Below are 14,147 nucleotides of genomic sequence, written 5' to 3'. Positions count from 1 at the left end.
TGATGAAAGTCAGACTAGTGGTTACTCTGAGAGCAAGACTTTTGGGGATACTAGAAAAATTGTATATTTTGATCTGGGATGGTATATAATGAGATATAACATTACATTTGGTTATACACTTAAGATTACATTTTACTTCACGCATTAAAAAATATACATTTAATTTGTTTTGCCTTCAAATTTAAGATGGAAAGTGATATAACTCAGTGAGCAAAATGAGAATAAAGAAAGCCAGGACCTTGATTCTAGCTTTTCTAAATCAGAAGCATGAGGTGGTAAAAGCTCATTTCTTTGGATCAGTATTCTCTCTTCTGGAATGAGGCTAGAAAGCATTCCCTTCAATTTAAACTACTGAAGATACCTAATAAGACTGATGGAAAATCCCATTGCTAAGCATCGAATACAATTAAGGAGTTACACAAAAATAGGCTGAGGGACAAGAAGAAGAAGATATTTAGTCATTTAAAATAATCTGCAAAGTTGGGAAAAAATATTTTTTCTTCCAGAAACTGCTTGTAGTGCAACTATTAAGGTTGACAGCTGTAGTTAGGTGAGTATGCTTACAGAGAACGAGTGGGGACATGTTCACCCAGGTGTCTTCAAAATCTGGCAGTGGGAAAATATTATGGCAATACTGTGAAAGAGTGGAGCCTTGTGGCTTGACCTCTGTCCTAAGGTCAGTTTAATTATTTCTACTCAGGGCTCTAACGATCTCTCAATCATTCTTTACCTGTCTTGATAGAAAAAAACCCCTCAAGTTACTCTCTACATTATAGTCATGACAACATGATGCAGATGAAGGGAAGAGAACAGGCAGAGGAAATAAAAATGTAAGAGCTTATCATTTCTATCAGATGCAGGGAAAATAGGTTCAGCACGATAAAAGTTTTAGAAGAAAACATCTCTGTGACTTTGGTATATCACAGGTTTCTTAAATAGACTCAAAATGTCCTGTCCATAAATAATAACAAATTCAATTCATTAAAACTTTAAAAAGTCTGTTTAGTAAAAGACACCATTAAGAGAGTAAAAACGGCAACCTGTACAGTGGGAGAAGATCTGTTGGTCGGTCGATCTATCTATCTATCTCAAATATGTTACATCCAGATATGCAAAGAACTCTTAAAAGTCACTAAAGACAGGCAAGCTAATTAAAATGGGCAATAGATTTGAACAAATATGTTACCAAAGAGGATATTCAAATGGCCAATAAATATGTAAGTGCACATAAAAAAGTATTCAAGTTCATTGTTCAAGAGATAAATGCATATTAAACGACAACGAGATACCCTTATAAACCTACTGGGCTGGCTAAAATAAAAAATTAAGTGCTGGTGAGATATGGGGCAACTAGAACTCTCATACAACACTATAAGGGAAGCCGAGGTGGGCAGATCACAAGGTCAAGAGTTCGAGATAAGCCTGGCCAATATGGTGAAACCGACTCTACTAAAAACACAAAAATCAGCTGGGCATTGTGGTGGGCGCCTGTAATCCCAGCTACTTGGGAGGCTGAGGCAGGAGAATCTCTTGAAACCAGAAGGCGGCAGTTGCAGTGGGCTGAGATTGCACCACTGCACTGCAGCCTAGGCGAAGGGCGAAACTCTGTCTCAAAGAAAAAAAAAAGTATAAACTCTTACTACCACTTTGGAAAATTATTTGGCAGTGTATACTAAAACTCAACATATGCATACTCTATTACCCAGAAATTCTACTCCTAGGATATACCCAACCAAAATGCATATATATGGTTATCACAAACCCCCAGGATATTCACAACAGCACTATCTGAAATAGTTCCAAGTGCCCATCAGAATGATGTCTGTATGAATACACAATCACATGTACATACATACACACACATAGACACACACACGTATAAATTGTTTAAAAACTTTGTTGCAGTAACATAATGAAATACAATATAGACTATGGAGTAATGAGAACCTATATACAACAATATGGATGAATCTTGCTCACATAATGTGCAACATAAGAAGACTGTCATAAAAATAAAAACGTATATAATTGCATGATTCCATTTATATAAGGTCCAAAAATAGATTAAACTAGTCTAGTAGTTACGAGTCAGCTAGGGTAACTTTTCAAGAGGCAGGCAGTAACTAGAAGGAAGGAGGACAAGAAGGCCCTTTGTTGCTATGTTCTATTTCTTATTGCTAATCTTCTATTTCTTGATCTGAGGATTGGTTATGAAAGAGAAAAGTGTAAAAATTGGCACAGTTGTGACTTTGATATGTGCACCTTCTCACATATTTATTATGCTTCATTAAAAGTATGTATATATAATAAATAGATATCCAATAAAAAGCAAACTACAGGTAATGCAAGAAGAGATGAAAACTCTAAGAAAGAATCAAGAGGAAATGTTAGAAATAAAAAACACTGGGTAACAAAAACGAAGAATGCCTCCAATGGGCTCAGCAATAGACTGGATATGGCCAAGGAAAGAACTGGAGACACTGAAGAAATGTCAATAGAAACCTTCAAAACTGAGCCAGAAAGAGAAAAGAAGAACAAAACAACAGAATATCTAAGAACTCTGAGACAGTTAAAAAACATGTGATCCAAGAACTATAAGACAGTTTAAAAAGGTATAACATATGCATAATGGGAATATCAGAAGGAGAAGAAAGAGAAAAAGGAACAGAAGAAATATTTGAAGCAAGAGTAACTGAAAATTACCCCAAATCAATTAGAGATACCAAACCACAGATTCAGGAGGCTCAGAAAGCACCAAGCAGGATATACACCATAAATTCTACACTTTGGCATATCATATTCAAAGTACACAAAATCAAAGACGAAAAAAATCTTTAAAGAAACCAGAGGCAGAAAAAACCTATAGAGGAACAAGGGCAAGAATTATATCAGATTTCTCTTCAGAAATCATGCAGGCAAGAAGAGAGTGGAATGAAACATTTAATTGTTAAAACAAAAAAACAACAACAATCAATTGTGATGTTTAATTTTATATGTCAACTTGACTGGGCTAAGAGATGCTCAGATAACTGGTATAACATTTCTGGTGTGTCTGTGAGGGTGTTTCTAGAAGAGATTAGCATTTTAATCAGTAGACTTAGTAAAGAAGATCCTCCCCCACCAACATGGATGGGTATCATCCAATCCACTGAGGGCCTGGATAGAACAGAAAGGTGGAGATGGGTGAAGTCCTTCTCTGCATGCTAGAGCAGGACATCCATTTTCTCTTGTCCTCATACACTGAAGCTCCTGGTTCTCAGGCCTTCAGACTCCATGACTTACACTAGCCCCACCCTCCACGCCTGTTCTCAGGTCTTTGGACTTGGAATAAATTACACCACTGACTTTCCTTGTTCTCCAGCTTGCAAATGGTGGATGGTGGAACTTCTTGGCCTCATAATTTAATGAGCTAATTCCTATAATCAGTCAATCAATCTATCTGTCTATCCATTCCTCCATCCTATTAGGTCTGTTTCTTTGCAAAACCTTGACTAATACATCAGTCTAGATTTCTGTACCCAGTGAAATTATCCTTTCAGTGAAGAAAAAATAAACACTTTCTCAGACAAATAAGAACTGAAGGAATTTGCTGCCAGTAGATCTGTCTTGCAAGAAATGTCAAAAGAAGTTCTTCAGAGAGAAGAAAATTGATACAGATCAGAAACCTGGATCTACACTGAGAAAGGAGGAGCATTAGGGAAGGAATAAACGAAGGTAAAAATAAACCTTTCTAATTCTTACTTGTAGTGTATAGTGTAGTGTGTAGTGGTACAGTGTTATTGAAAGCAGACTTGGATTAGTTATAAATGTATACTACGAATGCAAGGAGTAAAAAAAGAAGTATAACTAATATGGTAAAAGACAAGAAAAATGGGATCATATAAAATAATTAAAACAAGAGAAAACAGAAAAGCACAATTCACAAAAAAATATGTAGGACTTAATTAAAAGTTCTCCTCTGCAAAAGACATCGTGAAGAGAATGAAAAGGCAAACCACAGGCTGGGAGAAAATCTTTGCAAAATACTTATCAGATAAAGGACTGCTACCCAAAATATACAAATAACTCTTAAAACTGGACAAGAATATCCATAACCCAATTAAAAAGTAGGCAAAAGATCTGAATAAACACTTCACCAAAGATATACAGACAGCAAATAGCATATGAAAAGATGTTCAACATCATGTCATTAGGAAATTGCTAATTAATACAATGAGATATCACTAGACATTCATAAGAATGGCTAAAATCCAAAACACTGACAGCATCAAATGTTGACAAGGATGTGGAGAAACAGGAGCTCTTGTTCCTTGCTGTTAGGAATGTCAAATGATACAACCACTTCGGAATACATTTTGGCAGTTTCTTATACAACTAAACATACTTTACCCTTATGATCCAGCAATCACAATCTTTGGTATTTACTCAAATGAGTTAAAAACTTGCATCCACACACAAACCAGTACACAAATTATTTACAGCACCTTTGTTCATAATTGCCAAAACTTGAAAGCAACTAAGATATCCTTCAATAGATGAGTGAATAAAGTAGTACATCTATGAAATGGAACATAATTCAGAGTTAAAAAGAAATGAGCAATAATACCATAAAAAAACATGGAGGAAACTTAAATGCATATTGCTAAGCAAAAGGAGTCATTCCCAAGAGGAAACATGCTGTATGATTTCAACTGTATAACGTTCTGCAAAAGACGAAACTATGGAGGTAATAAAAAGATCAGTGGTTGCCAGGGGTTCAGGGTGTCGAGGGAGGGAGGGATGAATAGGAGAACACAGGAAGTTTTTAGGGCAGCAAAATTATTATTCTGCATAATACTATAATGGTGGATGTATTCCTTATACATGTGTCAAAACACATATATTTAGAATACGAAGAATGATCCTTAATGTAAACTACAGACTTTAGTCATTAATATTGTATCAGTATTAGCTCATCAATTATAACAAATATACCACATGAATGCAAGATGTTAAAAACAGAGGAAATGGTTGGTGGAGGTGTAAGGGGATCTATGGCAACTCTGTACTTTTTGTCCAAGTTTTTCTGTAAACCTAAAATTGCTCCTTCAAAAAATGAAGGTGGTGAGAGAGAGAGTTTTCTTATATAATTAACTAGCTAACAAGTTTCTTTCAGATACTGTAAAAAATAAGGAAGAAAAACATAAACAGGAAGAATTTAGGTTAAATTACACATGCACTTTTGCGTGTCATGGTTTTGAAAAAGTTTAACATGACGCTATAGAAAATTTTCATATTAAAATGTTGGTAAAAATATGACACTACAGTGTATGATTATAGGTTAACTTTGTGAGCAGTAAAGATTTGTCTACAGTTACACAGTTTGAGAGAGAGAGAGAAAGACAAGAACACAGTTCTGTGATGAATTAAAACATGGGCCATTACTCCTTTTATTCCTCTTCTAGTCTTTGTTTCCTTAAAATGCTTTTATTTTATTTTTACCACTTATTCAATTCACTTAGGCAAAAGAAAATAATATTAAACCTAACTTTGATGTGACAAAGTATTACCACCATTGTTTTTCTACTTTACACAGCTCTAAAGTGACAGAGGTGAAAATGTTTCACTGTGGCAAGCCAGCCATATGGAAATGAGTAGCTTCATCAAATGAGGCCACATTTTCATGGCTAAGTAAATAATTTAAATTGAACAAAGGCGAATGTTGAGTGACAAAGTTAAAAGAAAGACTCTACTTTTGTTAAAACACAGAAAACAATCACAGATGATACAAAGTACGTGAACACACACACAGGAAGCACATTTGTGTTTTCCAGAAAGCCCAACAAACAGTTTTATGGACTGAAGAACATGTTAAGAACAATCATAACATATTCTGTATGGACACAAATTTATCTTACTCTCATGTTTGAAAGGGTATGGCCCATATGGGGGCGATAAACAGCTTTGCTGAATGAATGAATGAATGAATTCTATTTTTCCTCTAAGAGGAAAGAAGAACCTATAAATTAAGAGGTATTTTAACCCAATTTAGCAATGTTCCAAATTTGACTCACATTAATGTTTTTCCTTCTGAAGTTTTGAGCTCAAGGCACACTTGCATGGGAAATGAGGTGAGGCAGGAGGAAAATAGATTTTACTAAGTTCAAGTAATTGCTGTTTGATTTTTAGAACTGGCCGAAATCTCATGTAAGAAAAGATTGGTTAAACAGATGTGCTTCCTCCCCATGTTTAGTACAACTTAGAAAATGGACCCTTTACCTTATGAAATCTTCTTCCTCCTCTCTTTTTGGCCTCAGCTGTTTGGGTTGAGCCATATTCATCCAGTTTGGTAGAGATTTCAAGAGTCTGCTGATATCATCATCTTTTGCCCAGGATGCACTGATAACAAGTTTTTCTTCTGACTGGACAATACCCCTAAACACAGCCAATAGAAAAGAGACACTGTAGCATGATGCCTGGTATTCAGTTAGTATTTCCATCTACCTTTGCTGCAAAAAAGAGATCACACTCATCTCTCTTTTGAACATAATCCATTATCTAAGTTGGAGTCCGTGATACCCATTAATAAGTCACATTACTGGGAAACAGCATTTCTAGATTTCATTCTTAGTTTCTTAGTTCTTGAGTAATTGTGACAGTTGAAAACACTAACTAGGTCCTCTTACTGTATTTGATCCCTTAGGATAAATAAAAGTGTATGGTACGTTTTGGGGGAATCTTTTAAGAAAAAGTGGGATCTTTGAATAAAAAGTGGGATAACCATGTTAAACAATGCTATTAAGTGACAACATAACTAGTACCTGAAAGGTGACAGAAGTGTTACAAAAGGTTGTACTCTGACTTCTTGGTTTAAATTATCAATTAGTTCTAGTTGAGGGTATTGTTTGAATTATGGACGCCCCTCTCTTCACAGCCAATCTACCATCATTAAGAAACCCTGAGCCCCAGATGTCAGGCAGAAAAAGCCTTTGATTGCTGCCATCTCCAGCGGGCTCTGACTAGTGACCTAGAGCTGACAGGCTTCAAGTCTTTTAATAGGGCCCAGGGGTTAGCTATTAACGCTGCTCTTACCAGAATGTTACCTGTAAATTCATCTTAAATGTTCAAGTTCAATTTAATTAAAAAGCTTTTCTTTCTGTTCAACATTTGTCACTATAACTAATTTTAATGATCTAAATATCCTCGTCAGCAATACTAGGTGACAGAAGTGACAGAGTCTCTGAGACTGACCAAGACTCCAGGAGACTGCCCTCATCATAGGCAGGAATCTCTTTTGGTACTGGGGGACATTCTGCACTTCCAAATACACAATATATATGGCATGTATGTATGATACCTTCTTGACCCAGCAGACAATTAATGTTTGTAGACAAAAGAAGGTGGAGCCTGGGCCAGATGCAGTGGCTCACATCTATGACTGCAGCACTTTGGCAGGCTGAGGCAGGAGGACTGCTTGAGGCCAGCAGTTCAAGACTGGCCTGGGCAACATAGATTGACCCTCTCTACAATACAAAAACAAAAACAAAAAGCTGAAGCCTATAAACCTTGATTCATGACAGATTGACTTAAGTTAACATAGTTTCGTGTCGTAGGGCAGGGGTCCCTAAGCCCTGGGGCACAGACTGGTCCTGGTCCGTGGCCTGTTAAGACCTGGGCGGCACAGCAGGAGGTAAGCAGCAGGCCAGTGAGCATTACTACCTAAGCTCCCCTCCCGCCAGATCAGCAGAGGCATCAGTGTCTCATAGGAGTGCAAATTCTATTGTGAACTGCACATGCGAGGGATCTAGATCACATGCTCCTTACGAGAAACTAATGTCTTATCATCTGAGGTGGAACAGTTACATCTCGAAACCATCCCATCCCCTTTTCTCCCCCCAAACCCCACCCCAGTCCCTGGTGACAAAAAGGTTGGGGAACACTGTTGTAGGGAGCAATATTACCCTGGTTCTTTTAAAATAACTGGAATAAATAAGACAGCTCTTTATTTGCTCTCTTATTCTAAAGTTATGAGCTCAAGGCACACTTGCATGGGAAATTAGGTGAGGCAGGAGGAAAACAGATTCTAGAATTCTTTTAATTCACTATAAGCAAACGTTTTCTCGTAGTAACCATGGTCAGACACAAAAATTGGATTACAGAAACTTCTTCCCTCCAATCTCTCAAATTACTTTCTTACTGCTATTTTCTATTCCCTCTTTTGTTATTTCCTTGCATCTTTTCTGCAATATTTATGGACTAATCCAACAATTTAACTTTTACCATCTTACACTCCCACTGCTAGGTGCAATCTTACAGCGTGGTACCACCTCAGATATGAGATTCTGTTGCAGGCGTACTCTCAATGTTCTCTGACTTCTTTATACCTGTCTCTGATCAGGCTCATCTCCCCATTTATCTTAGTAGCTATTTCTTTAAAAAACATTTGCCCTTTCTGTATCTGCTCATTGCTTATTCCCCCATATCCTCCTTATCTGACAGAGAAAGGAAGGGATCTACTTACATACTTTCAAATATTTGACCTCCTATCCCAAACAAAGATATGTTCAAATCTGTTTCACCCTCATTCATTTCCAGTAATTCCTCTACTTAGGCTCTTGGGGATCTTTTTTCCCCGACCTATCTCCCCTTTTCCCTGTATTTTTACTCTTTCCATTATATAGTCCCTAATCCTCTGTTATTTTAAAAATGACTGGATGAATGAATCTCTTCTCTGCATTCCTCTCTAACAAAGCTGCTCCCTCTCCTTCAAAGGCATTCATCAAAGGAGCAGCCTGCACTAATTGACTTCCCTGCCTCACCTCTCATTCATGAAATCTCTCTCCAAGGTCTACTTTATGACGTAACCCATCTACTGCTTTTTGAAAAATTTTTAGTTATTATATTTTTCATTTCTAGATTTTCTATTTGCCTCTTTTACAAATCTACTGGCTTTTCCCTCCCACACTGCCCTGTTCTTGCATCATGGAAACTGCCCTTTTCTTTATCTCCTTGAATGTTTTAGAAAACAACAATTTTTAAGTTCCTTTTATGAAGTGGCTTTATATTCTTTATATTCTTTGGTAGTTCTTATAGATGTCAAGTGTCCTGTTTGTTGCATTTGCCTTCTTTTCTAATGATGCTGCATTTCCTCATGTGGTCTGCTACTTTCGTCTGGAAGCTCTACTTCAGTGCGACATCCTCTTTAGGACTCTTGCATTTGCCCTGAATTTTCAAGATATCACTGTGAGGTAGTCTGCATTTCCCTCTTCTGGGTCCTTTGAGTTTCACTGGTTCCAAACAGGGTTTTAATTTTTTTTGCCTTTTTTTATTTTTTACTTTTGGCTTAAGGCTTTTTCGCCCTATGTAGGTAGTACAGATTGAGGTTCTTACTCGCACATATCACATGAAGTGTGGGATTCTGATTTCTTTTAGGGGCTACTTTTCTACTCTAGGTTGGGTAGCTCCTTCTTAAGTCCCAAGTTTTCTTGGTTCCATTCATGAATGAACTAAGAAATACGAATGAAACAGTTATTTGCATAACTTCTGCACGGATAAAGCTCCCTCACTGCCTGGAGGATGTCAAGATGCTAGCCTCTATTTGACCTCTAAATGTGGTCCTGAAACCTTTGTAGCCCACTCAACTTCCACATTTGTCTGTTTCTGGCTTTTAATTCCTCTTTCATTGATGGCATCTGGAGAATTCTCTTTCATCTGTCTGAGTTTGGTTACATATTTAAAATGCTTTTAAAGTTATAATTTTTTAATCCAGAATTTCTACAAGTTAGAAACAAGAAAAGGGCTTTTTAAATCTATTCGTACCAAACTTTTGACAGGAAATCAAAATCCAGTCTTAAATCAACTGCAATCAGGGTTCTAGAACCATTATTCCATTGAAATTGCTCTGCCAACCCACGAGCACTTTTTATTTTATTCTTTGTACTCTTTGACTGTTCTAAAGCATCCAACACTTTTGATTACTCTCTTCTTGAAATATTACTCTTTTGCTTTCCATATCATGTTCTTTACCTACCATCCTAACCTTTCTTAGCCAGACTGACGGCTCTTTTTCTCCATCCGTACTTCAAATGCTGTGTTCCACAGAATTCTGTATCGCCCACTTGGGCAGTCATCTTCTTGCCCAACTTGAACCACCTATATTCTGATGACTCTGAAATTATTATCTCTAGGGTGGCCCTCTCTTCTAAGTTTCCAGTCTGCATATCCAAAGGCTTACTGTAGAACTCTACTTGAAAGTTCCATCCACATTTCAAGTTAAAATGAGTCAACAGGAACTCAATTTACTAACTACTTCTCTCTCTCTCCCACTGAGCATCTAATGTGCCCTATTCAAGCCATCCTGTTGTTCAAGTCAGGAACGAACGCAGAGTCATCCTAATTACCCAGTCACCACATCCTGCCAATTCCACCGCCTTAATATCTTAATAAATATGTCATTTCCTGTCCAGATTCACTGCTATTAACCTATATTTTAACCCTCATCTGTTTTCACCTGGACTTGGCAATAACCTTGTAACTGGGCTTCTCGCCTGCAGCTACAAGACCATCAGTTCACTCACCACATCAGTCAGAAGAGTCATTTTTCTAAACTACAAATCCAATCATGTTATAACCCTTCCTACAAGTCTTCAGTGACTTCTAATTCCAGGTAAGACCAAGGCTAGACTTAGCAAGCCATGAACATCTATCTTTTCAGCTTCATCTCCTGCTATTCCTTTTCTCCTTTGTGTCTGTTCACTATTCCTAGCCAACCCCTTGCCTATGCTGGTTGAACATATTACCCATAATGAGTATTCCAAAGTTTTCCAAATGGGATCTATTATTTCCTGCTTCTGTGTGTCATCTCTGCCTAGAAAGCCTTTTTCTCATCCTCCTTGTTTGCCTCTACTTGTCAAGCATTGCCCCAGTTCCTCCCTTGGTACATCTGAGTCCTCTTTTTTTGTGCCTCACCACCCCCATACCAGAGGTTTTCAATCTCGACTAAACATTAGAATCACTTGGGGAAGCTATTTTAAAAACCAGATGCCCAAGCCATACCCAAGACCAAGTAAATCACAATCTCTTGGCTGTGGGACCCAGGCAACAGAAATTTTTATAGTTTCCCATGTGATTTAAATGTGCACTCAAGGGCCATAACCTTTGCGTTTGCCAACCTCTATTTTAACTGGTCCTTCTACACTTTTTTGCAAGCTGGAATCCCACACTGGATGATGAGTTCTCTGAGGGCAATGAGTTCTCTGAGGGCAGAGCTGATTTCTTATTAGTTTTTGTGTCCCTAGTGCCTAGCACGATACTTGGTATATGGAAGGCATATAAGAACTGAAATACAGATAAAAATAAGCCCTCTTCAATTTCAAAAGTCGAGATAACTTATTGCACTAAAAGCATCTTAATGGTTTCAGTTTTCTTCTCTGCACTAAACAACTTTGATGAGCTGTCAAGTCATTTGGCATTTAACCAAATCACAGATCACTCTGTGCCATGCCCTTCTCCATGCCTCTCTGGATTCAATGCAAATCAGGATAATGAATACAGGTGTGTCCCCCTCTGAAAAATTCCAACATAAAATAGTCCTGACTCGTAAAACAAATGAACCAAGGAGAGATTATTAACAAGCCTTTCCCGTCTACGCTACTTATTCCTAGGTGGCCTATTATTGGAAAGTCTCCTCAAAAACTCACTTTCTCTGTGAAGAATTTGTTGACTATGTCAGCCTACAATGATCTGTCCCTTTGGAAACAAAACAAACAAAACCCCTCCTTTTACACTTATCCATAACTTCCCAGTTAGCACTCTGTCTGATACAATGGGGTGGGCAAACCATGAGCTGCGGGCCACCCTACCCATCGGTGGTCTTTGTATGTCCTGTAGGTTAACAGTGGTGTTGGCATTTTAAAATGGTTTTTAAAAAACTAAAAGAACAATATTTTGTGACATGTGGAAATTATATAAAATTTCAATTTCACCATTCATATCTAGAAAGAATCTTGGCTGTGTGAGATTTCACTGTTCATATCCAGAGAGAATCTTGGCTATATGGCTCAATTCCTCTTAGACCCACACTACAGGTCAAATTCTGTTTCACAGAGTGAGAAGCCCAAGCCCAACTCATTTTGTCAACATCTACGTCTTTGAGCCCATCCGTGCTGGCCTGTATCTGCCCTCAGGTTCAGGAAATAGTCGGAGCTGTAGGTGTAAGATGGTATTGTACATTTTGAAGGGCTAGAATTTTCCATTTTAGCATTAGCTGAACTAAAAAAATTAGGTTAGGTTGGAGGACATTAAAGGTACCCACATTATTTACTTACATGTTTTCAAAGGACTGGATTAATTCAGTAATTCAAGATTATGTTATCTCTAATATGCATCGATCCCATTTTATTAAAAAATGGTCATCCCAATGAATGAAAATGCTACTAACATACTGCCCTCAACAATATATATATTAGTACATACTAGAACGAACATCAATCCCCAAAGTAATCCCAAATATTCTAATTTGAAATACTGGCATTGATCAGCAATATACAATTACCGTAAAGAAATTTTTTCACTCAAGTGGCAAGTCCACCCTGACTAATTGCATTTATTTGTTTTTGATTTTCTGATAAATCAGATCATGTGGGTTACAGAAGTCCAGGACATATCCAAATAGCCTCAAAAAAGAAGAGCTATACCTCCAACAATTATTCCATAGGAGAAGCAAGGTTAATCATCCCTACCAGAACCATAATGTACTCATTAATTCACAGCTCAATGGGCCACAGACACAGCCATCTGTGTAACTATTTGTATCTGTTCCCAAGAGGAGGAGGAAAATAGGTGTACCTTTTGGTACAGGTGATGAGGCTGCCAAGAGAAAGGTCCACCCTCGAGATACGGCTGAGTGAATTTCATTCAGAAAACATCTGCTGGTGTCGCCTGGCTCTGATGTGTACCGCTTCCTCTCTGGAACGGTTGGGAAGTGCGAGTGTGCATGGTCCCTGGACACAGCTGGGGTGCTGAGTCTTTCATTAGGTAAACAACCAGGGGCAGGTGGGGCTAATTGGATTCAACTGTTTGGTGACAGCCAAGGCATGATGTTTACTTTCCCAGACTGAATCTTTCAAGATACTTCAAAAACTAGGAGCCAAGCTCAACAAATGAACCCTGGACAAGGCTGGTCCAAATTAAAGTGCCGTCGTCCAGTTTAGACTGTGAATAACTGGACCTGCAGCAGATGAAACCGCAGTGAAATGTCTGGCAGCACAAGTGATAATGATAATTAGGGATGCAAAGATAATAGTATTGTGCTGCCAAATAAAACAAAACGAACACAAAACCAAAACCAAAAAGTCAGTTAAGATGGAGCAGGATACATAGGAAAAGAGGAGAGGAACATCAGAACATCTTTGACACCATACTCAATGCTGGTCAGAGAGCTTTATGATAATGTGTATGTCTACCTGAGAATGACAACTTCTGATAACTCTGGAGGGCGCCCATGGAAAACAGAAACCATCCAAGGGGACCTCGGGAAAAAAGCTTTGGAATGACACTTTACAGAAGGTAACTCTTGGGGATAATTTAATAACAACCTTTAAACAGACAAGTTCTCATATGAAGGGTCATAGCTGATACTTAAAAGATCAAGAAGAAAAAAATTATACTGTAACACAGGTAGTGGACCAAGAATTCATATAAAATCTGTATCAGGTGGGCGCAGTGGTTCACGCCTCTAATTCCAACACTTTGGGAGGCCGAGATGGGTGGATCACCTGAGGTCAGGAGTTTAAGACCAGCCTGGCCAACGTGGTGAAACCCTGTCTCTACTAAAAACACAAAATTAGCTGGGTGTGGTGGCACTGTGATCCCAGTTACTTGGGAGGCTGAGGCAGGAGAATTGCTTGAACCTGGGAGGTGGAGGTTGCAGAGAGCCAAGATCACGCTATTGCATTCCAGCCAGGGCAACAAGAGCAAAATTCCTCAAAAAAAAAAAAAAAAAAAAAAAAAGAACTGTCTCAACCGTCAATGTTCAGATTTTTCTCATAATAAAGCAAATTTAAATATAGTCTGTGTTTGAATATCATTAAGATCTTTATAAGCAGATCTCAGATCAGATAACTCCCTATTTAAACTTTGCATGTCTTCCCATTTAACTGAGAATAAAA

The 14,147-nt window shown here is 37.9% G+C and overlaps 1 protein-coding gene across 5 annotated transcripts in view; it reads right to left on the bottom strand.

Annotated features, from left to right (window-relative positions):
* EXOC4 (exocyst complex component 4) overlaps window positions 1–14,147 on the bottom strand; it is an 825,737-nt gene that overhangs the window by 152,541 nt on the left and 659,049 nt on the right. For 4 of the 5 annotated variants that reach the window (XM_045387459.2, XM_005550804.4, XM_074036005.1 and 1 more), the window contains one exon: window positions 6,259–6,414. In XM_045387459.2, coding sequence (XP_045243394.2) covers window positions 6,259–6,414 — 156 coding nt within the window. Of the gene's footprint in view, window positions 1–6,258; window positions 6,415–14,147 lie in introns of those variants that run through there. The other variant, XR_012432868.1, reaches the window with a different exon arrangement.

Source organism: Macaca fascicularis, chromosome 3 (assembly GCF_037993035.2).
Source record: "Macaca fascicularis isolate 582-1 chromosome 3, T2T-MFA8v1.1".
Classification (NCBI taxonomy): Eukaryota; Metazoa; Chordata; class Mammalia; order Primates; family Cercopithecidae; genus Macaca; species Macaca fascicularis.
This window is presented reverse-complemented; position numbering and strand designations above follow the sequence as displayed.